Source organism: Mus caroli, unplaced genomic scaffold (genome assembly GCF_978045245.1).
Source record: "Mus caroli unplaced genomic scaffold, Mus_caroli_1 scaffold_18, whole genome shotgun sequence".
Lineage (NCBI taxonomy): Eukaryota > Metazoa > Chordata > Mammalia > Rodentia > Muridae > Mus > Mus caroli.
The window spans coordinates 76,982,467-77,005,688 of NW_028227273.1; the positions used below are offsets into that span (position 1 = coordinate 76,982,467).

Genomic DNA, 23,222 nt, shown 5'->3' on the forward strand with positions numbered 1-23,222 from the left:
GGAGAGGAGAGAGAATCTTTGCCAGCATAAAAAGAGAGGTAAACCTCTCTGCTTTAAGAATGCCTTAAAATAGCTGGGCGTGGTGGCGCACGCCTTGAGTCCCAGCACTCGGGAGGCAGAGGCAGGCAGATTTCTGAGTTTGAGGCCAGCCTGGTCTACAAAGTGAGCTCCAGGACAGTCAGGGCTATACAGAGAAACCCTGTCTCAAAAAAAAAAAAAAAGACAAAAAAAAATTATATATATATATATATATGTGTGTGTGTGTCATTAAAATATGAACAGTGTGGTTGTATTCACCTTAAAACAAAGGATTTGGCATTCAGTGTTTTTAGCCTTGAGTGAGCACGACAGGGACCTGTCAGCTCTGTTCTCACTTTCCTGTCTGATGTCAAGGTGAGCAGAAGACCAGCAGGCTGAATTTTTCCATTTTCCTAATGTGGTCACAGCTAGCAGTTTTTCACTGCAATTAGCTGTGTTTTACTTATGTAGGGATTTAGCCTTTGTTCTTTGCTTTGTTTTGTTATTTAGCTAGACATAAATTATGGATCGATACCATAAACCACAACCATGTAAACACTGGAAAACAACATTATCTAATTAAGAAACTTCCTGTTTGTGAAAACAGTTATGAAATCTTAGCATCTAGACAGATGTCCTATTGATGACTCATAACTACAGTCTTTTACTGATTATCTTCACTTCTGTTTGCTCAAGAACATGTTTTTCTTCTGAAAGGTATAGTCTTAGGTTGCAGGCACGTTAAGATTACCTGGTGTATTTTGGAAATGTAGGATTATCGGAAGAATGAACAGCACTAGTCTCAGCTCTACAGTTGCTATTTCTACTTTTCATCCTGAAAAGTTGGACATGTTGTCCTTACTCCACCATACAAATGACACCAAGGGACACTGCACTTGAAGGAAAAGCAAAATCATTTGTTTCGATCCATAAAATATCACACAGAGATAAACTAAGTTGGTCCTTCCACGCCGAACAAAGACCCCAATGTCCAGTGTCCCAAGTCAAATGCCCAGAGACTTTTTTGTCACAGCCCTTTTCTCTGGCCCCACACAGTTTCAGTCCAGCGCATCACTACAGGAATATGAAAAAGCTGGATCACTTCAACAGGCTGCTAAATCTTGCCTAGTAGGGCTCTCATCACCATGGCTGTCAATCCACTCATCAGAGTATTCCCTGTTGCCCAGGAGAGTAAATTTCTGCTGCCTCCCCCAATGCTCTCTTCAAACCCATACTATTACCGTTCATGTCATTGTGGCTTTGTAGCCACCAAATGAATATGAATTCTCTATGCTCTATGTTGTAATAAAAGGCCAATATTTGAAGTTTCTTTAATTTCACATTAAAAATCTACTTGAATTTTGCACCCGTTGTATTTTTATTTGTGTGTCATGTATATACATACATAGACATGTGGGTGGATGTGTACAAGAATGTTAATGAGTGTAGAGTTCAGAAGTCGTGCTCAGTAACTCAGCCACTTTGTTGTTGTTGTTGTTGTTGTTTTGTTTTTTGTTTTTTGTTTTTGAGACAGGGTCTCACCGAACTTGGAGCTCACTGATTTGGCTAGACTGCCCAGCAAGCCCTAAGTATCTTCCTGTCTCCATCTTCCTACTGCTCAGACTACAGGCTTGAGCCACAAGCCTGTGTTCTTATGTTCATGCTAATGGCAGAATTAAAGTCCTCTTGTCTCTGTAATCACTTCAACCTGAGCAATCTCTACATCCCTGTATTTAGTTTTTAATGAACAACAACAACAACAACAACAACAGCAACAACAACAAAATCACTCTGCTTCTTCAGTTGACCCCTTGACCATCCCAAATCTGTGGTTGGTTTAAATTTTTTTTTTCTAGTTCTGGAGATCAAAAGCAGAACCCTGTACATGCTTGGCAAGCCCCCTACCATTGACATATGCTCACAGTCCCTATGTAAATTTGGCAGCCGAAGAAGAGAGGCTGGACTAGTGTTGCAGTTTCTAGTACTCATTGTAGCATTTCCCTGAGATAACTCTGTCTGAGATATAACTTACTGCTGATATGGCTCTTGATTTCCTCTCTGATGGTTTTTGTTGGTGATGTATATTCTTTTTTCTTCAGGGTCTCCTGAGACCACATTCTCATCTCTGCACCAGTGCCTGTCTGCTTCTTGTTGATGGACTGTGGTCCATCCATCTGGAGAACCTCCTAGAACTTTACAACCCATGGATATAACGTGAACAGAACCAGAAAGCTTTCTCATGCCCCGTTGGCAAGCTTCATCTCCCAAAGTCTTCCTAAAAAGGCTGGAACTCTTCTTGCCTCTAGGAGAAAGGTCAGTTGCTCCCTACTGCTCTGATTTATCTAAAAAGTACTTCCTCCTGAGTGTGGATCTGGTTTTTACATTTCTTTATGGAAGGTGACCGCTTTCTCCTCCACATTCTTTCTATCCTGGTCTAGCTTTTGCCCTGCTGTGTACAAACACTTGCCAGCATTGCATAAGGTATACCTAATTACTTACACACACTTCTGTTCCATTTCCTTATTTCCTTTCATGAGACCAAAATCTTTTTTTGTTGTTGGTTTGTTTTATTTGCTGTGTTTGTCTTTTTTTTTTTCCCAAGACTTTGTAGCTCTGGCTGTCCTGAAGCTCAGTTATGTGGACAAGGCTGATATCGAACTTAGAGATCCACCTGCCTCTTCCTCCTGAGTGCTGGGATTACAGGTGTCTTCACAACTTCCTGAGTGAAAATTAGTGCTGAGCCCAGTGCTTCCATGCTCTGTCTGACTTAAAGGGAAAGCCATGCACAATTTCAGAGGACTTCTATAAAGAATCGTTTTCTGGTTTCACTGTGGTTCCTGCTGCCTGGTTTTTTACCCTGGCTTTGAATCTGATCAAGCCCTGACCTGCACAGGAACTTGGAGTCACCTACTCTGTGAGGACTTGTTCTGTTCTTTTGTTGTAGAGTTTGTTAAATAGGCTAATCTAATCATGTAGGGTTGGGAGCCTGGCTGGACTGAAAGGAACTCGAGAAGCTAGCTCATTGGAGTGAGATATGTGAGGCAAGATTTAAACTGGGTGGGGTGATTCATGAATGTTCTCGATCTTTTAAAAATCTGTACTTTGTGCCAGTCATTGTAACACACAGGTTCACCTCCAGTACTGAGGCGGCAGCAGAGGCAGGTCTTGTGGGTTCAAGGCAAGCCTGACTACCTACTGAAACCTTGTTTTTAAAAACAATAAAAATAAAAAAGTTGTGTATTTCTTTGTATTTTGTTTATTAGGATGGTTTTTTGCAATCATTTTGAACTTAAAATACATTGTATAAAACTGTCTATCTTAATCCCTGAGCTTCTTAAAGCATCTTTGGATTTTGTGCCAAGACTGATGTATCACTTGCCCCTCCTGATCTGGGCCTTTTGGGTTTGTCTCAGCAAACTGCCCTCAACTTAATAGTTTTTCAGCACAGGCTCTGGCATTTTTATTTTGCACTGAGCCCCCATGAATTATATAATTGGTCTTGGTCAGCAAAGTGAATTGTAAGCTGAATGGAGAATAAAAGCCTGTATTTTCTTTGCTGGCGGGGAAAATTGCAGTTGCTGCTCTTGTCCACAGTCCACAGTTCCCTGTTTTACTTTGTCATTCATTTCGTGTAATCCTGCAACAACTGGGCTCTATCTTGGAAATGGCCTGCCTGGTTTCACAATGGCTTTTCAGCCACACTGAGCCGCTTTGAGTTGCCTCTTCTGGAAGTTTGGGAGGCTGACTTGGTTCTGTGATTCATCAGAAATAAGAAAAACAAACACTGTAAATGGAGAACTTGGAAAACAGGTGGGCACCATCTCCCCACCCAAGAAAATGAGTTTAAGAGGAAATTTGTTTATGGGATGAGGCTTTAAAAGGCGACCTGGAGAATTTAGCACAGATGTAAATAAACAACTCTTCCTTGGATTGCATTAGTCTTCAGAATAAATATATTAACCAGCTTCAGTCAAATTCTGCCTAGAATCTGACCTTGACAAGACCCAGCGCCCGCTGGTTGCGGCTCCTGTCCCTCCCCCCTAACAGCAGGCAGTTTTCTCTCTGGCAAGCTTACCTCACAATAGGCACTCCTTCCCTCCCAAGGAGTGAAGGTAAGCTGAAGCCTATTGCGATTCCTCAGCGCAGCAGGACTGGCCCACAGAAAATCCAAGGGCTTTCCCAAGACACCAGCCTTGTTTTTCTACGCTATAGTCAACCATTCCTAGAGCCAAAGCTCTTCAGTAACAACCCCAGCTCCGGGAGGGGGCACTGATTTGAGCCTCTGCCGAAATAGCACAAGTCTGTATTCACTTCCCTTTACGCGTAGACACAAGCTGATAACATCTGTCCAGACCCCGCGGTACACGCTAGGTCACAGCAGGCAAGCGGAAGGAGAAGCAGGACTCCCTGGGTCCTCCCTCCTGACCCGAGGACTTGGGTTTTCCTGCCTTCTCTCCTTTTCCTTTGTCCTTATACTGCTCCCAGCCGTCTTTCTGAAGCATTTCTAGAGTGTGATTTATATATCATTTAAATACCTTACTACGGACCACACATAAAGCAGATCAGCAAGGCACGGGTTAAAGTAATATGGATCAGAGATTGAGTAGAGAGTCTTTTATAGTACTTAGAAGGAGTTTTAAGAAAAAAATAATTTAAAAAAAAATTGCCTCGTCAGCTTTGGCAGACTAAGTGACTTTTCCTCTTATAAGAAGACCTATTCTGGATGCTTTATAAATGCCCAGGTCTATAAAGTGACACTATTCTTTATATTTAGTAGACAAGAAAAATGAATTTCAACACGGGCAAGCTCACAGATGTAAAGTGATAGGTACTCACACATAGGTCTATCTGTTTTTAAATGCGTGGATTTTCTCTTCTGCCATTCTTTTTGCCTGTTATTTTCTCCTTTGTTTGAGGTTATTGTAGGCATTATAGACCCTTTATAGCTTTCCCCTTTTTTGTAAGGGAGGGGGCCATAAAACATTTTGGCAGGGAGTTACCTAACCTCTTGTGAAGCTTGTGGTTACATGGTGTGTGTGTGTGTGTGTGTGTGTGTGTGTGTGTGTGTGTGTGTGTGTGTTGTGTGGGGTGAGGGGATCCATCCATGAAATAGGCTCTGGTGTTTTAAAGTAATTCAATCCACCAGAGTCATCCTTGACCTTCATAGAGTGTTTACCATATGCCAGGCTGTTCTAGACTCTTCTCATTACATCCGATTTCACCTTCACCCTGGCACTGTGGAGTAATACTGATATTTCCTCAGATTTATACACAAATGAAGAAACAGATCTACACATATGGAACAGAATAAGACTAAAACCATCTAGTCCATTCCACATGTCCTCAACTACTCCAGAGAAAAGTAGGTGGCGTTGGGCCTCAGCTGCAACACAATGATTAAGTTTTACCATGATAAACATTATTTGTCCATAAAATTTTCTAGGTCTGATTATTTCTTGAAATCAAACGTAAGAAAATAGCAGCAGTGTGGGTATGGCAGAACTATTCATTTTAACTGTTGTTCTCTGTAGTAGGATATTTTAGTTCACTCAAGCTTAGCTGTTTAGAGGGGCAAACATTTCCTGCCAAATCACTGATGAATTTTCATCTGCCTAATGCCAGAATTTGAGAATCAGATATGTAAGAAAAAGAGAGATATTGCCTTGCATGGGTCTGAAGCCAGGAGCTCAGCCATCTCTCAAGTAAAGATAATCTCCCTTGGAAAATAACATATGGATAATAACTATTTCATATAGTTATTATAAGGGTTACATTCCAGTAATAATTGTCAACACTCAATATTATGATCCCCAAAACATAAATAAGAATCAGATATTGATACCATTATTAATGTAGTTTTTCATATTACAAATACAGCCAATTGTAATTAAACATCAGTAAGCCCAAAATGTATATGGTACAACTAACCCAGTGAATCTCAGAGCTTTGCATAGAATACCTTCAACATGCTCAAAATATTTGCATTGGCTTGCAGTTAGGCAAAACTTTATAATAAAATATTAAATATCTTCTGTGATTTATTGAGCGATATACTGAAGAGACAAGGAGTGGAATTGTTTTCATGCCATCATAAAAGTGAGAAATCATAAATTGAGGATTGTGTGTGGTAAGTAGCAGAGTTCCTCAGCTGTTACTGCTTGTTAGGTGCGGAGGGAGAGGCACATGGTTTTCAATAGAAATATCACAACTGAAGTAGTACTTTAGAAGGTACCTCCATAGAATTTGTGACTTCTGGAAATTTAGGAAGAAATGGTCATAAGCAGTATTTTTAACTATTTGATTTTGTCTTAGTCCTGAAGATCTGGTGAGCTGCTAATGAGTTGCAAAACAGTCATCACTCACCTGTTTCTAAGAACTAGAAAGTGGCAGGCTCTACATGTAGTTCTGCATGGTTTTAAATGAGTGTGTCTTTTCTCAGGTGCCATTCCCCTTTCTCCTGGTATTCTCTTCCATGTTTTGGGTTTGTTTTGTTTTGAAAAATAATAGACTCTTTATTGCTCTCCCTTTTTGTTTTAAGACAGAGGTCTTGAAGTTTGGGGGCAGGGAGCCTCCCAAGAGCATGTACCATGATTGCTATTTGATTTGGCTTATTGAATGTGGTTAAATAGAAGTTACCATGCTGGATTCTAAAAGAGCGAATTATTTAAAAGCAGACTGTTGGAACAAAAGTGCTAGTGATAAGAGTTGCATGTCTTGGGGCTGGAGAAATGACTCATAGCTAAGTATGTGTCCTTTAACTCCAGCTCCAGAGAGATCTGATGCTCTGCCCTCCACAAGTACCTCAATTTATGTACGCGCGCGCACACACACACACACACACACAGAGACACACTTAGTAAAAGTAAATAAATAAGATGAAAAGAGTTGCACATCTCCCAAGTTTCCAGATTAGAGCATCAAACAAATAAGTGGCAGGGAGTCAGGCACCTGAAACTCCAGCATAGTCTTCCCCATGTTTGACTCCAGCATGTAGTGATAGGCTCCCACACTTGTGCTTGGGTCATCCGCATCATCTAAAGTGCCCTTGGGAAGGAAAGAAAACAAAGAAACTATCACTGATAATTTCTTCCCTTCTTTAAAGGATCAGGACCTAATCCTATTATTGCCCTAAAGAGATAGATTTGCAGTTGCTCTTGGAGTCTCCTGTAAAGAGTGTTTCAGAGTCAGCTTGAATGTGGCTTTTGCTTAAAATGGTAACACTTTGTGTAGCTGCTGATAGGACAATGATTCCAAAGTAGGAATTCCTGTATATTTGCTATATAATTTGATGCTTTTGTGTGTGTCACTGGGAGTTACTGAAACCTTGAAACATTGACCTTACCCTGATTTCAAGGATAATCAGGCAAGACTCTACAATAGAACTTAAGTGCAGTTGTATGGCCCATTCCTTTCTTCCCGCATGTCTCTTAAAGGAAACTTTTCATAATTCGCTACTGTTGGGCGTCTGTTGGTTTATATTTTTTATACTCAGACCACTTAATATTTAAGAATCAAGGTAGGCGACAGGTAGAAATGAAGTTCTTTTTCAGCTTTCTTGTAGGGAACAGCACCAAGCAGCAAGCACAAGCTCTCTGAAATGGCATTCAGACCTCCTTCTGAGGTCTCCTTCTACCCCACGGCCTTGGAGTCCCAGGACGGTGGGCGATAGCAAGGTTCTGAGACTGAACAAACAACTGTCAGCGTCAGACAGCAGCAAATGTATAGCTTTGCATGCAATAACATTAACAGTGCTTCTGAAATATTTATGTTGGCCTTTTAGATATCCTAGGGGAACTCCATCCAGAGGCCTGCAAGCCATATATATTCTTGCTCTTTAGAAATTTCCATGAAAAATGACAAATTACATTTACATTGAGAGCCCTTCCTGTTCCTAAGTAAATTCCACATGTATATAAATCAGGCATCATTTTCCTAACTTCTCTTCCTCAAAGGCACTTGAAATTTACAGGGTCAGAAAATAAAGGCTTCCTTTTCTCTTCAGACCAGATAGAGTACAGAACTCTCCACTTTCTCCCAGCCAGCCTACCAGCCCTACTGCCCTGCAGGCCCATCTCTCCTCTAAGTGATAAGAGTACTTCATAAGAGAAAAGAGTCCCTAACAGTCTGATCATCTCCTTTGGCAGGGCAGCAGCTGCCCTGTAAAGACAGAGTCTGTCAATTCAAGGCAACAAAAGGGAGTGGGGATGTGGTCACACAATGGTCTTTAATTCCAGCCCTCAGGAGGCAGAAGCAGGCGGATTCCTGTGAGGTCCAGGCCAGGCTAGTCTACATAGTGAGTTCCAGGACAGCCAGGACTAAGTTGTAAGACCCTGTCTGAGAGAGGAGGGGTGGAAGGGTGGGGGTTAAGGGTGAGTGGGGAAGAGGAGGTAAAGGGAGAGGGAGAAAAGTGACAAAGTTTGTTCTTCTATAATTCAAGCTCCTGCCCTTGAGCACACACAGAAAAACATCTGCTGTAGGTGGGGCTCAGGTTTCCTCTGTGGCTTACAAGTGGAGATAGTGGGCAGGAACTCTTCACCATTTACTGGACACGTAAATATCCAGCCATAGATGGCTGAGACATTTCCCTATTTAAATTTCTAAGACTCATTTTGTTATGTCATTTTTTTTCTCTCAAAGCATTTAATTGTATCTGTCACAGAAACTTTCAAAGCTTACCGGAGCATGTGAACACCTAGGAACCATGATTATTCTAACACATAGAGCTGTCTAAGCAGCCCACGGTATTTTAATACTATAAATTGCAAACCTGCATACTACCTGGGAAATTAGCATTTACAGTAGGGACTTCACATAATTAGTATGGTTAGTTCAATTTGGGGAAAATTAGAACTGGTTTGTCATTAGATTATAAATCTTTCTTCCATTGCCTACATTCTTGGACCATTGGAATCAGTGTAATCATGTGACATTCCTCACCCCGAATCTTGATCGGTTTTGATCCTGGCTTGTCAAGAGTATTAGCAAAATGCACAATGAGCAGCTAGCTCCACCTTCATAAGTTTCAACCTAAGGTTTATTTTGCTAAATGTTAGTAAGTCACTGGACAAAATCTAACCTCCACATTGTTGAAATGAGAAATTTGCTTACGTTAGTATTTCCCAAGATCCAAATGTCCCCATGTTATCACAGAGGCCACATCTTTCTTGCCCTTCCCCCACCCCCTAGGTACTCACCCTGGTGGAGGCTACTGCTTCCTGAACACTCTCCATGATGAACTCCTTGGTGATCCTTCGGGAGGGCAGCTCATTGAAGAGAGAGTTGATGAGCGCCACTTTAGCAGCATCCCGCCTGGCCTCAGCTCTACTTAAGCAGCACTTGAGAAGGAAGGAGAGGGAGTATTAAAGAAGTCAGCATCTCACAATTCCAACACTGCATTTCCACGTATACATTTATATGGGTTCTGGACTCAGCCTGTTGGTGTTCAGCTCTTAACTGTATAAGCCTTTGAACTAGTTAATTATTCTCTGTGCGTGATGTCCTTCCTAGTAACATAATAGTCGGGTTGACTCTGAAATTGATTAGTTGATATGCAGAAACTCTCACCCAACACAAAAGAGATCTAACACACCCACATACAAGCAAGAAGGCTTTGGGTATAATAGCGTGAGGCAGCAAATCTTTCAAACTTTAGACATCTCCCAAGGGTTAGAATACTTAGAGAGTTTCTGCATATATGGTTTTATTTTGTGCTGTAAACTTCGCCAGAAATATAAAGGACCATAAGATTTGAGTCAGGTCGTCCTTCAGTGATGCTTAAATGCTGCCTCTTTGGGAATTTTTGCCTACCACTTTCAAGCCAGGCTGCAGGCACTGATCATATTTGAGTATAATTGTTTGCTGGTCATTCCCTGCTGTCTCCTACCTTCATGCCTTGATTGTTACACATTTTTCTTTGTGTCTCTCCCCTATTACATAATTGTGATATAATTTCTTTGCATCCCTGCCCTATTATGATATACTGAATGGATAACAGACTGAAGTATAGGCTAGTCAGTAACAAACCAATAAAACACCTAATAAAATGTGTAAGAAGTTCTTTCAAGAATAAATATATATACTTCTTATTCTTAAAAAGTACCATTCCTATACACTTTTATGGTATTGTGAGCCAGCAATATGAAAGTATATTAAGCATGAGCTAAAATTCATAAGGATAATTGGCTATTATGCTCAGACCCTGATATGAGCATTTTTGCCAATGTATAGGCAAAACAATGTTATGTTTATTATTCCTTGAAAAACTAGTTTCCCATTAAAAAAGCAAGGGTTTTGCCAATATTACACAACATTTGTAACAGCAACTCGTTTTAATATAAGTCTGGCTTTACAAAATCTACAACAGACCTTTAGGATTTTAAAATTTAGGAAATGAAAGTCAGATCAGAGCAATCTTAAAAAATACTTTGCGGTCTAAATAATAGCAGTTTAAGCCACTTTGTGAGAGAGAGAGAGAGAGAACACTGCATAGTTAAAAGAAGCTACCTATTTAAGTAGAGCAACTAACTACTAGATCAAAGGAAGCATGTACATTTACAGCAGTGTGGCACTGCTTCACAGATCAAAGTAGAGTCAGGCAGACAGGCCATAGACAGAGCCCTTACCAGGGAAGCATGAAAAAAGAAGGTGGGGGATTCAGCTAATATCAAGATGTGAAATCAGACACCTGCCGTCACTTGTTTTATTATTTCAGTGTACTGTTGGTTTTTTGTTTGTTTGTTTGCTTGCTTACTTTTCCCTCCCAATGGGGAGAAAGTGTGCCTGTTAATAAGCACATAAAACCAGCTCAGAGCCATCCAAGAACTTTTCTCCCTATTGTGCTTTGTATTTCTGAAAGACAAGTTCCTCAGAATGTCTATAATGTTAGCCAGCTGCTTTCTTCTGAAACTACAAATCCAAGCCAGTAACTGCCGCCTGTTTTGGTTTTGAGAGCTTTAAGGAGGACCTTTCCCCCATAAGAACTTGTACTTGGGCAAGCAATTTAGCTCATTTGCAGTCTGTTTGGGGTGTCAAAACCAAAGTCCAGATGCTCCTGTAAGAACAAGCCCTTTCAGAGTCACCACCAAACAGTGGAGACCACTGTAAGAAAATAAAATATGGCAAGTTACAGGGTGTTTTATTGTTTTCCAAACTGGTTATCAGGGCCATCGATAGGGGTAAGTGAAGTATGATGTTATTTCAAAGCAGCTCCCTGCTGGAATTAGACTTCCCCATATGGTTTATTCTCACTGTTTTTCCACCAGACCTCATGATAAATACAGATCTGTAAACTGCTTTATGTGCCCCCCCCCATTCTTATTTGCTAATACACAGAGACAGCTTCCATCCTCTGCACTCTGAAAGTTCTGAGCTTGAATATTCAACAGTCATGATCTTTAGCAAAGTCAGCTGTGGACTCCTTAGACATGTGAAATGAGATGCATTGTGAGTGGCCAGCAGACCCCACTCAGTCGTTTTTTCCTCGCTACTCAGCTGCCTTTTATTTGTGGGTAGATTGCAAACCATTATAATCATTAATGTCTTCTAAAACTAAAGCAAAAAATGAACACAGCCTCTCCTCCCTATTAACCTACAACTACCCCACCACCACCACTACCAAAACCCACAGAGTGTGGTATTGGTTGGGAAAGCCATTTAAGGGCAAGGATGGACCAAAAATACCCTCAATGACCCATCCCTTTTCCCAGCATTCACATTTTCACGCAGTGCTAGTGGAACATGGCAGAAGTGGCAGTATATTTCTCTGATATGGGTTCATAAAAAACCCCGTGGCTTTCAACTTGGCCCTGTTCCCATTTTCTCTGACTACCTGTATGAGGAAAAGTTAGATGCTAACTGAGAGCAGCCCTATGGAAAGGCACACATGGTCATGAAAAAAGTCTTTTGTCAATAACCACCTTGGTGAGTCTGGAAGGAGATCCAATCCAACTTTCAGATAACAGTACCTCATCTGACAGTCTGACTGGCACCTCCAGCAGATGCTGAGCCAGAAATTCCCAGATAAATTGACTTCAGCGTCCTGAACATGTATGTTTTGAGGCAATTTATTATGCAGCAAAGGATAACTATCACAGAGCCTTTGCTTGCTTCAGGTAATTTAGAATTTTCTTAGCACGCTCTTGGGGAGAGCTCAATAGCAGAGACATTGTAGCTGACCCTGAGTATTTGGGCACTGTGCTAAGCACTTTATGGTTAATATTATGCCTAGTTATTACAACAATCCTATGAGGTTGGTTTTATTATTACCCTTATTTTACAAAGATTATACATCCCAAGGCGTTGTTGTCTTTAAAAGCAAACAAAAATTCTCCCTTAAGTATATCTGACCAGTAGGTTATTTTGTACTTCATAAGAAGGCTAACCCAAATTTAGCTAAGATCACATACCATTCCCTAAACCCATATAAGTACTCCAGACATATTTCTCACTTGATATTCTATGGGTAACTTTGATAGAAGATTCCAAACTTGACTTTACTTAAAAGAAAAACGGAAGAAGATGCAGTACATTATAACAAAAACCTAGCTTATTGGGGAGGGCAAGGCACTAATGGTCACCTTAATGACTTCTTTTTTTTTTTATGCCCTGCTTTTCTGGACTGTAGGGCAAGGAAGAGATAGAAGGGTCAGTTATGGCTTGATCAGAGAACACATATAATCTTGTCTCTGCCTGGATGTGCCCTCACAGGTCTCATGGGGGTTAAGTGCTATTGTGTAATGTAAGTATTGACCAACAATGCTAAGAAATGTTTGGTAACTCTTCAAAAGTAAAAGCCATTTCCATTAAACGTTCTAAATTCTACTGGATAAGAAAACTTCCCCAAGCCTAAATCCTTTGGCTTTGTATTTTATTTTTGAGTTTAGGTCATCTGCTGGTCATTAGGAGCCCATAGATGACCCAATGAAGATCTCCACTGAATCTACCCAAAAACTCAAGTCCAGTAGTTCAAGACCCTTGATGCTCATTTTGCTGTAACTTGGTGACTTGTTAAATATGTCTAATTCCAGGCACCAAACTGATTGATAAAAATAAATATAATATAATAAAGTGAATAGTGAATGGTAATGCATGTATGTATCTGGGGGAAGGGGAACTGATTTCAGGCATATGTGCATCATTGAATGTGCCTGGAGGACAGTCTTTAGGGGAATATGTCTAGAGGTAAGCAGAAAATTTTGAGAGTTCATTCCCTCCTTCTACCACAGATCCCAGAGATTCAGCATCAGGCAAATCATTTTACCTGCTGAGTCATCTTGCTGGGCAGCCTTCCACCTTACTTCTTGGGACGGGATCTTTCACTGAACTCAGAGGTGACCAATTAATTAGATTGGCTGGGTAGTAAGCTTGAAGACCCAGGGCTGAGATCTGAGATTGTAGGTACATGTTTTTATGCCTCACTTTTTTTTTAATATGTGGGTACTGGGGGTCAAACTCATAACCTCACACTTGTGTAGCAAACACTTTATCAACTGACCCAACTCCCCAGCTCCCAAATATGCATTTTAATAAGCCTTCCAGGTGATTCTGAAGGCCCTAGACTCATTCTTAGAAAAATGCTTCTTCAGCTGCTTCTGCCTATCCCACTTCTAACTGGCAGTGGCAGAATCCGGTTTTGTAGGTCTTGAGACTTACAATACTTCATGAACCTTATTTAAGAAAGACAATGAAAAATTCCAAGTAAAATATGTTGACATTATGCTTTTAGTCAACCAGCATAGAAGCTTCCTTGTCTTCCTGATAAATCCTCCTTTGTGAATGCAGAACAATGCTAGTTTCTCAGTAGAGAAACTATATAAGTTCTATATATAAGTTCTATATATAAGTTCTATATATAAGTATAGAAACTATATAAGTTCTATATAAGAATCAAGTAAGGCAAAATTCAGGTTAAAAAGTTCTTTGATAGTCCTTCTAAAAGTTTATGGCTTTTCTAAATTACATTAAAGTTCTGCTTTTATTCTCAAAAGGTTTTTATTTCTTCTGTGAACAACACAATGTCAAGATACAATTAAGATTAATCTGTAGGCTGTCCTCAAATCAAATAGTAGCTAATCATGTACCCTTCCTTCCTTCCTTCCTTCCTTCCTTCCTTCCTTCCTTCCTTCCTTCCTTCCTTCCTTCCTTCCTTTCTTTCTTTCTTTCTTTCTTTCTTTCTTTCTTTCTTTCTTTCTTTCTTTCTTTCTTCCTTCCTTCCTTCCTTCCTTCCTTCCTTCCTTCCTTCCTTCCTTCCTTCCTTTCTTTCTTTCTTTCTTTCTTTCTTTCTTTCTTTCTTTCTTTCTTTCTTTCTTTCTTGTTTTGAATGCAAAGAAGTTCTTAGAATAAAATTTGGTAATCACAGGCAAATTTTAAGTAGAAATGCCTAACAAGAAATCAGTATCAGCCGGGCAGTGGTGGCGCACGCCTTTAATCCCAGCACTGGGGAGGCAGAGGCAGGCAGATTTCTGAGTTCGAGGCCAGCCTGGTCTACAGAGTGAGTTCCAGGACAGTCAGGGCTATACAGAGAAACTCTGTCTCAGAAACAAAAAAAACAAAACAGCAAAAAAAGAAATCACTATCATTTTTAGTAACTTATGAAACACTTTAAAACTGTTTATAGATGTGCTCCTTAGATGATATCTTCTTGTCATTCTGACCCAATTCAGAATGAAGAATAACTTTCATAAAATTTGTCAATGGGTTGATTTTTCATCCGTAACTTGTTTTAGAAAGTAAGCAGGATGCATGTGCCAAGTCATCATTTTTATACCCGAGATTTTATTGAACGTATATCCTGCATATGGTAGGTTCTGTTGGAAGGCATATGGAAAGCTATCAACTCCATATTAACAGACTTCCTAGAATTATTCATCCGTGTGCTTTAAAGATCAAGAAAAAGGCCCTTCTTGTCTGAAATCTCTAGAGCTAAATTACACTCTACTCAGGGCCTTTGTAACATCAGCTGAGGATCTGCAGAGGCATGGTGAGCACGATTTGGAATAACTGTAATGTTAAGTGTCTGCAAAAGTTAGACTGTAAGGATATGAAAACCCAAGTTAAAGATCCATCTTTGCTGGTGTTAAAGACAGATCTTTAATGATTTAGAGGACCTTGCTCAACAGTGCATTGTACCCAAGGGGTACAAGGGGTACCCAGGCTAAGATTTTGCAAGTGACAAAACAAATAAACCAACTGCAAGAAGTGAGAATTCTTTTCCTAATCTTAGATGTTGTAATGTCTGTCTTTCATGTGGTTGAGAACATTTTGCCTTTGCAACCTGCAGTCTAAGTTTCTGCAAGTGACTTGCCGAGTTTGTATGTACGGCCTGTGGGCTCTGGTCAGTGTCACCAACACCTCAGTTCCATCCTGACAGCAAGCAAGCCTTCAGCAAATAGAATTCCACAAGCCAGACCCTACTACTCTCAGTTCTTTAACACTTTGACCTCTCTGGTCAAAGCATGAACATTTGTATGTGTTCCAATATATTAGGTTGTGGATATATTAGCATCTGCCCCTTCCAAATGCAGATGTGAAAAGGGCAACCTTTGAGCCTCCATCACTCAGGTTAATAGCATCTCTGCAGGTCAAGCTGGAGGCAAGTATGTGGGGAACAATTCTGAGCTCTGTGTGTACTGAGAACAGGGGTTGCTAGGCAGAGGGGGGAGGGGGAGAGGGGGCTGGTTTGGGAGTCCAGTGTTCAGGAAAAATTCACAAGTTCCTGTTAGCTTAGAGGAATATTTCAGGCATATGGTGGTTCAGAATGTTATTTTCATAATATAAACCACCTGCTCCCCTCCTCATTTACCTCTGCTTGAAACGCTATTCTACACATGTACCCCGACCAAAGTCCCTGGTAATCATTATAATTCTAAATTGTATTGTGCTCCTTCAGGATTTTCTCTCTCCCTCCTTCCTCTCTCCTTCTCTCCCTCCTTCCCTTCCTTTCCCCATTCCTCTCTCCTTCTCTCTCTCCCTTCCTCTTTCCCTCCCAGCCTTTCTTCCTTCTTTTTTTCCTCTCCATCTTTTTTCAAGTTGAGTTGAAGATACAATGAATTAATTCAAAGCTCAAATTTTTTGGCTTATTTTGGTGGCTAGAGAAATGGATGGCTCAACAATTAAGAGTACTCACTGTTCTTCCAGAGGATCAATGTTTGGTTCCCATCACTGATATCAGATAGCTCACAACTACCTGTAACTGCAGTTCCAGGGGATCCAACACCCTCTTCAGACTTTAGAGGGCACCTGCATACACAGCACACACTTACACAGACATACACACATACACTCACAACATAAAAACATAAAAAGAATTCTTCTAAAAATTGGCTTATTTATTATAGTACTTTTGGTGTAAATAGATTACATGAGAGGGATGGGGGAAGGTGGTAAAGAGAAAGTCAGTGTTCCCTGCTCAGCAAGGGAAGACTGAACATCTTCCCACAGTGTATATTACAAGGGCTGTAAGACTCCTGTGGAGATATCCTGACATCCTTGTTTTCTCATGGGGCTTTCTCTAAGCTTTCCTTTCTCTATATGCTACTGTTCTCCCTGGAAGTCAAGCGCCTCTATTCACTTTGTTTAACAAGAAAAGGAACAAGTTAGAATTAGGAAGAAGGCTGAAGAATAAAGTATCTTATAAAAATAATGCACACTTCCAAGTTTTATGCAAGTTGTTAAAGACTGGTGGTTAGCTGACGTGCCTTTCAAACGGAAGGGCACAGTAACTAACCTTACTATCTTTGGGTCTCATTAGTTATGACAGGATGTTTTTCTGTGCAGATTTCCACCAGGAAAGTCTTCCTTTAGGAGCTGTTATACTGCACAGTGTGTGGTGCATCTAAGCCTAGTACCAAAGGCAGGAAAAAAGCCAAGAACAGTTTCAAACAGAAATATTTAGGATTAAAGCAGTTTAGTGCTGGACAATAGTCATGATTTTATGGCAGGAATTTCACTTATATCTGGGGAATGGAATTTTAAGGGGAGGGCTTATTTGATTACTAAAAAAAAAAAAAAGCATTGCAGTTGTGTTTAGTCAAGTATGTGAGCTGATCAAATATTCTCCCAGTTATGGGCAAAACCTCATTTTATAAACTGATTTTATTATGATTTAGATATGCATTTACTTTCTTGGATTTTGAGAAGAATCATGCAATTGATAAACATATAAAACATGTTTTGTAACTGATTATACAGGTAACATGTGCTTACCACTTTAAGTTAAGTAAAAGAAAACATTTCATACCCCTCTTTTCCTTGTATTCAGAACAGTTCTAATAAAAATAGTTTTCATAGGTATTTTCGTAAGTCATGATTTTGAAAAGCAGAGTTGGAAAATCATTAAAGTCCATTAAATGAAGACAAAGATCTTTGCAGGAACCCCTCTGCTCGAAGTGTTTTCTCTTTGGCTTCCTATTGTACAGCCCTTTGAACAACACCAGATAGAAGTTAAAAATGGGTTGAGGGAGGTAATCGAGAGTCTGTTAGTAGAGATACTGAATGTTGAAACCTCATGTACAACTGGCATTATACAACGAGTCGAAGAATCACACTATAGCATGGAATATCTCTGCTTACTTTCTATGAAACACTTTTAACAATAGCACCCAAATAGTTAAGAAAGATATAATGCAGCCAGGCAGTGGTGGCGCATGTCTTTAATCCCAGCACTTGGGAGGCAAAGGCAGACAGATTTCTGAGTTTGAGGCCAGCCTGGTCTACAAAGTGAGTTCCAGGTCAGCCAGGGCTATATAGAGAAACCGAGTCTCAAAAAAAACAAAAAACAACAAAAAAGAAAGAAAGAAAGAAAGAAAGAAAGAAAGAAAGAAAGAAAGAAAGAAAGAAAGAAAGAAAGGAAGGAAGGAAGGAAGGAAGGAAGGAAGGAAGGAAGGGAGAGGAGAGAGAGAGAGAGAGAGAGAAAGAAAGAAAGAAAGAAAGAAAGAAAGAAAGAAAGAAAGAGAGAAAATCATAATAAATGAAAAAAACTAGATTTTAAATATGTCAAACAACATAGCAATGTTTTACATTTTTTAAAGATTTACTATTTATTTATTTTATGTATATACATACACTGTATGCTGTACAGATGGCTGTGAGCCATCATGTGGTTGTTGGGAATTGAACTCAGGACTCCGCCCACTTCAGCCCAAAGATTTTATTCATTATTATATGACACACCAGAAGAGGGCATCAGATCTCATTACGGATGGTTGTGAGCCACCATGTGGTTGCTGGGATTTGAACTCAGAACCTTCAGAAGAGCAGTCAGTGCTCTTACCCTCTGAGCCATCTCGCCAGCCCACATTTTTCTTTAGTCATAATTTACATATGTAAATAATTGCATAATATAGTATTATACCTAAAGAAAAATTTGCATTTACTGAAGATAAGAATGAAATCCTCAATTTCAAATTATCCTAGTCGATTCTATACAGAGACCACATTACAATCGTTTAAAAAAAATGGATCACAAACTTTTAAAATAAAAATATAAAATAAAATATTCAAGTTTCTTTTTGAGTTTAGAAACAGAAATAGTTGCTGGAGCAATGAATGGGTTTCTTCTCAATTCATAAGGAGGCCTGGATGGTGAGCTGGGACCTTGTTTGTTCTTATGATAGAATGTGGATAATGCCACTAGGTTTCACGGATGTTATGTGTACCTAGAAAGGGTTAACTGCCCAGATCTCTTTCGCAAAAAAATGGCATAATGAAAACACACTTAGAATGCACAAATCTCTACTTAATGCTTATAATATTCAATGCTTTCTTTGATAAGGAACTGCTTTGATTTGTTCCAATATAACATTTTGGGGAAACTTTTTTAACAGTAGGTTATTTTGTACTGTTTAGATATTTAAAACGACTACCACATTTTCACTTCTCTTTTTCCATACTACAGTAGTAATGTATGAAGGTCTGATCTAAAGGGAGGACTACAGTGCTCTCTCGCTCTCCATCCCTCCTCCATCAATTTGGATTCTGTTGAGGGAGGATTTCAGTGTCAAGATTAACTGAAAGCTGCTTAACTAGCCTTCATAGATACAGCTTTCCATTTATTCCAATGAGAGTGCTTTGCATAAAAATCAGTGTTAGCTTTTGTTCATCAAAGCATTGGATAGCTTTCCTTTTACTCGTCAGAGACCTAAGACTCATTCTGAATACCGTGCTTTAAAGAATGGATGAGTATAATTTCTCACAGCTTTCATGAAACTGATGAAAGCAGAGAGATTAATTCTTTAACCCAGTCCATGTTCTACGGAGTGTTTTCCATTGCTTGGCACACTTGAGGTGATGTCCATGCATGCCCAACAAGAAGCCTACTATGGCATAATGGTTTCTCCATGCTTCTGGAATGGTCGTGGCATTAATAATATGTCATGAGATGATTTACAAGGCACAGGGGTGGCCTTTGGTTATGTGAAAAGGCATAGCATGACGAAGCATATAGGTGCTTGAAGGCCAGCCGCTGGCAAAATTTGGTTAAATGTTATATGTCAAAAAACCATTTAAGGTGGTTTGAACTGACAAAGAAAAGGTGCAAGGTATCATCGCTAGAGAAATTTTTATTCTTATTTTCTTTCCTAGTTTTTCTCCCCCAGGTATATTTTGGAGGGACAAATGGCTTAAGGAGCCTGATTTGGTTGCCAGCCACCCAAAGACATTTCAAAATATATTTGCTTCAGGAAGTTCTGGTTCTTTTAAAGCAAGCATGTTAACAATTCTCCTGAGAACCTTAAACTATGATGATTTAAACATTAAAAAAAAAAAAATGATGATGATCAGAGAAGTCACCTAGAAGCCACCCTGCTGACAAGTTTCTGTTTTTATTTTTTTAAGACCACAAGGAGAACGTTGGGTCTATCATTTAAAGGAAGTCCTATCACTTGAGTCAAAATTTATGAGACAATAGGGAAAGTTGTAATTCTCAGAGTAGATAAAACAAAACAAGAACACTAGAATTCTTAGATGCATGTCCTTTATATATATCTTATATGATAAATGCATTCCTTTTTAGATATGTTAAAGTGAGTACATTTATTGACCATGAACAAAATGCATGCCTGGGTACAAGTATAGCTATCATTAGTTGTTCATTGTCATAAAATTCAGAGAGAATGAAGGGGTCTTGGATCAATTATTTCACCTTCATCCAATTTCAGTAATTTAGCAATAGATAAAAATAAGATAATGGGAGCCAGGCGTGGTGGCGCATGCCTTTAATCCCAGCACTTGGGAGGCAGAGGCAGGCGGATTTCTGAGTTTGAGGCCAGCCTGGTCTACAAAGTGCGTTTCAGGCAGCCAGGGCTATACAGAGGAACCCTGTCTCGATAAACCAAAAACAACGACAACAACAACAACAACAAAAATAAGATAATGGTAAACAAGATATAAACAAGCCATAGATATAAACAATATAAAGGTTCAGGGTTACTGACCCTTTATAGCACCACCTTGAAAAGTTAAGTGGGATATCTTTGCAGATTATTGATTACATACAAGAATAATGACAGTAACTTATTCTTGGAGTTTGTTATTTAGTCATTTGGGTATTGATTCAGCAAAATTTATTAGGCTGTTACCATGAGAAGCAGCAGTGCTTAAGATTATGCAGGTTGTAAGGATATGGGTCCCATTCCTGAGACGTTCATATTTTATTACAGAGACAGAACATACACCCAGGCTACCTTAGTTAGCATAAGGTGCAAATAGAGAAACAAATGTCTGCTTTGGGAAATCTGAAGAGGTAGATTGTTTTCAACAGAAGGTAAGAGAATGTACGTGGAGTATATTCTCATGTGGAGTCCTGGAAGGCAGTGCAGGAGCACTGGCTGGTGGGTTTCAGTGTGAGTAGGAGGATGACTGGAAGAGATCAAGACATGTGGCTGAGGTGGAGGTTAGGCCAAAGCATCAAGTGGCAGAAAAGGGATTCTGAGAGATGAAGCCTGGAGAACTGAGATAGCTGAATAGTCTATTGCTACAGAAGGATTATAATAAGATAATGGCAACCACTAGTTTTCCTCTCTACTTAAGCTTTTTCTTTGGAAATAATATTAGAGAAGAGTTATAAAGATAATATGGCTTTCTACTAGCCATATTTCTGTGGGTTGTTAAATGCTTTTAAGTGTATGTGTGTGTGTGTGTGTGTCCCTCAGAGGCCAGAGACATCAGATTCCCCTGGAGATGGAGGAATAGGTGATTGTGACCCACTTGACAAGGGTGTTTTGCAATAACAGTACCTACTCCTAACCCCTTAACCATTTCTACAAACCCCTTGGGGTTTTTTTTTGTTTTTGTTTTTTTTTTAACATAATGATATTTTGTAGTACACTTGTATTACGCTTCTATGTCTGTAAGGCTTGTTTCATAAGAATTGAGACATTTCTTTTTCAATTCTTATTTTGTTTTTTTATTAATCAGAAAGTCCATGTCTTTTTTATTTATCTTTTCAGTGGCTTATGCCATTTTGTTAACCAAGTTTACTGTGTTTTGACCCATTTCAACGTCAGGGACCTTAAAGTTTTCCCAAAAGCTACCTATATATCCAGTCTAATTTGTTTTTGTTTTTGTTTTTTGTTTTTTCGAGACAGGGTTTCTCTGTGTAGCCCTGGCTGCCCTGGAAATCACTCTGTAGACCAGGCTGACCTAGAACTCAGAAATTCGCCTGCCTCTGCGTCCGGAGTGCTGGGATTAAAGGTGTGCGCCACCACACCCGGCTCTAATTAATAATAATTTAAAAAAGATTAATGTATAAATGTAGTATCAAAAAACTCAACACACCTTTTAACCAGAATGCCCTACTCACTGACCCTGCCAACAATTTTGAGAGTGTCTTCCTGCCAGTGGCTAAGGCTAAAATCGAGTTTCCATCCTAACTTCCCAACTCTCACTCACCTTTCAGTCCTTCCATATTCTCTGTTGACCACGCTGTGCATGCATCCACCACCATACTTGTTCACCACTCACACCCTGTAGCTCTTGGTCTTAGCTTCATTTAGTTCTGAAGCATCTTCATGTTCTGCAAGAGCAGTCTTTCAGACATATATCTGAGTGTATTGTTCACATTCAGGGTTCTGATTTTTTTTTTTTTTTTTTTTTTTTAGTACAGGTTCTAACCTGTACTCCTGTGCAAGATGTGATGGCCAAGTGTCTGAATGTCATCTTCTATGAGTCCTTTCGACACTTACACTTTGAAAATCATGGAAGTGCTTGTGGTTTCCTGTTTTGGTGTCTTAGCACACACCGTTCCTTATAGTGAGAACACTTTATCTTTCCCAGATGACTAAGATACCTTCAGCCATATATATCTCAGTTACAATTTACAGTCCCTAATAACCCCTAACAACTACACTGCTAGTCAGTTCATTAAATTATACCTTTCTCGGGCCAGTGGGATGGCTCAGCTGGTAAAGATGTTGCCACCAAAACTGATAACCTGAGGTTGAGCCTCAGGACCCACAAGATAGAAGGAGAGAAATGACCCCTACAAGCTGTAACAATCACCATGGCACAGTGAGATCACACACACACACACACACAAAATGTAGTATTTAAAAAGTTTTTTTTAAAAGATTTATTTATGGGCTGGCGAGATGGCTCAGTGGGTAAGAGTACCGACTGATCTTCTGAAGGTCTTGAGTTCAAATCCCAGCAACCACATGGTGGCTCACAACCATCTGTAATGAGATCTGACGCCCTTTTCTGGTGTGTCTGAAGACAGCAACAGTGTACTTATTTATAATAATAAATAAATCTTTTTTTAAAAAAAGATTTATATATTTATTGTATATGAGTACACTGTAGCTGTACAGATGGTTGTGAGCCTTCATGTGGTTGTTGGGAATTGAATTTTTAGGACCTCTGCTCGCTCCAGTATGATCAACTTCACTCTCGCTCAGTCCCTGCTTGCTCTGACCCAAAGATTTATTCCTCAGAAGAGCAGTCAATGTGCCTACCCGCTGAGCCATCTGACCAGCCCCTTAAAAAGTTTTAAAAGCTTAAAAACATTACACCATTCTCTTATTACTCAAAGGATTTCAGACTATATAAAGCAGATATACCAGGTAATGAGATAAAATAGAATGAAAAAAATTTCAAAGGGAAAATTTAGGTAGAAATAAAAATAACACCAAGTATGATGATAGCTTTTAAAATGTTGAGTTCTGTACATGTACATGATAAATATATACACTGAAAACTCTCATCTGGGCTTC

The 23,222-nt window shown here is 39.6% G+C and overlaps 1 protein-coding gene across 1 annotated transcript in view; it reads right to left on the reverse strand.

The window, feature by feature from the left end:
* The window catches only part of Lix1 (limb and CNS expressed 1), a 63,406-nt gene that overhangs the window by 12,017 nt on the left and 28,167 nt on the right, over nucleotides 1-23,222 (reverse strand). The window contains exons 3-4 of the mRNA XM_021149806.2: nucleotides 9,213-9,353; nucleotides 6,967-7,062 (exon numbers count right to left, since the gene is read on the reverse strand). Coding sequence (XP_021005465.1) covers nucleotides 6,967-7,062; nucleotides 9,213-9,353 — 237 coding nt within the window. The remainder of the gene's footprint in view (nucleotides 1-6,966; nucleotides 7,063-9,212; nucleotides 9,354-23,222) is intronic.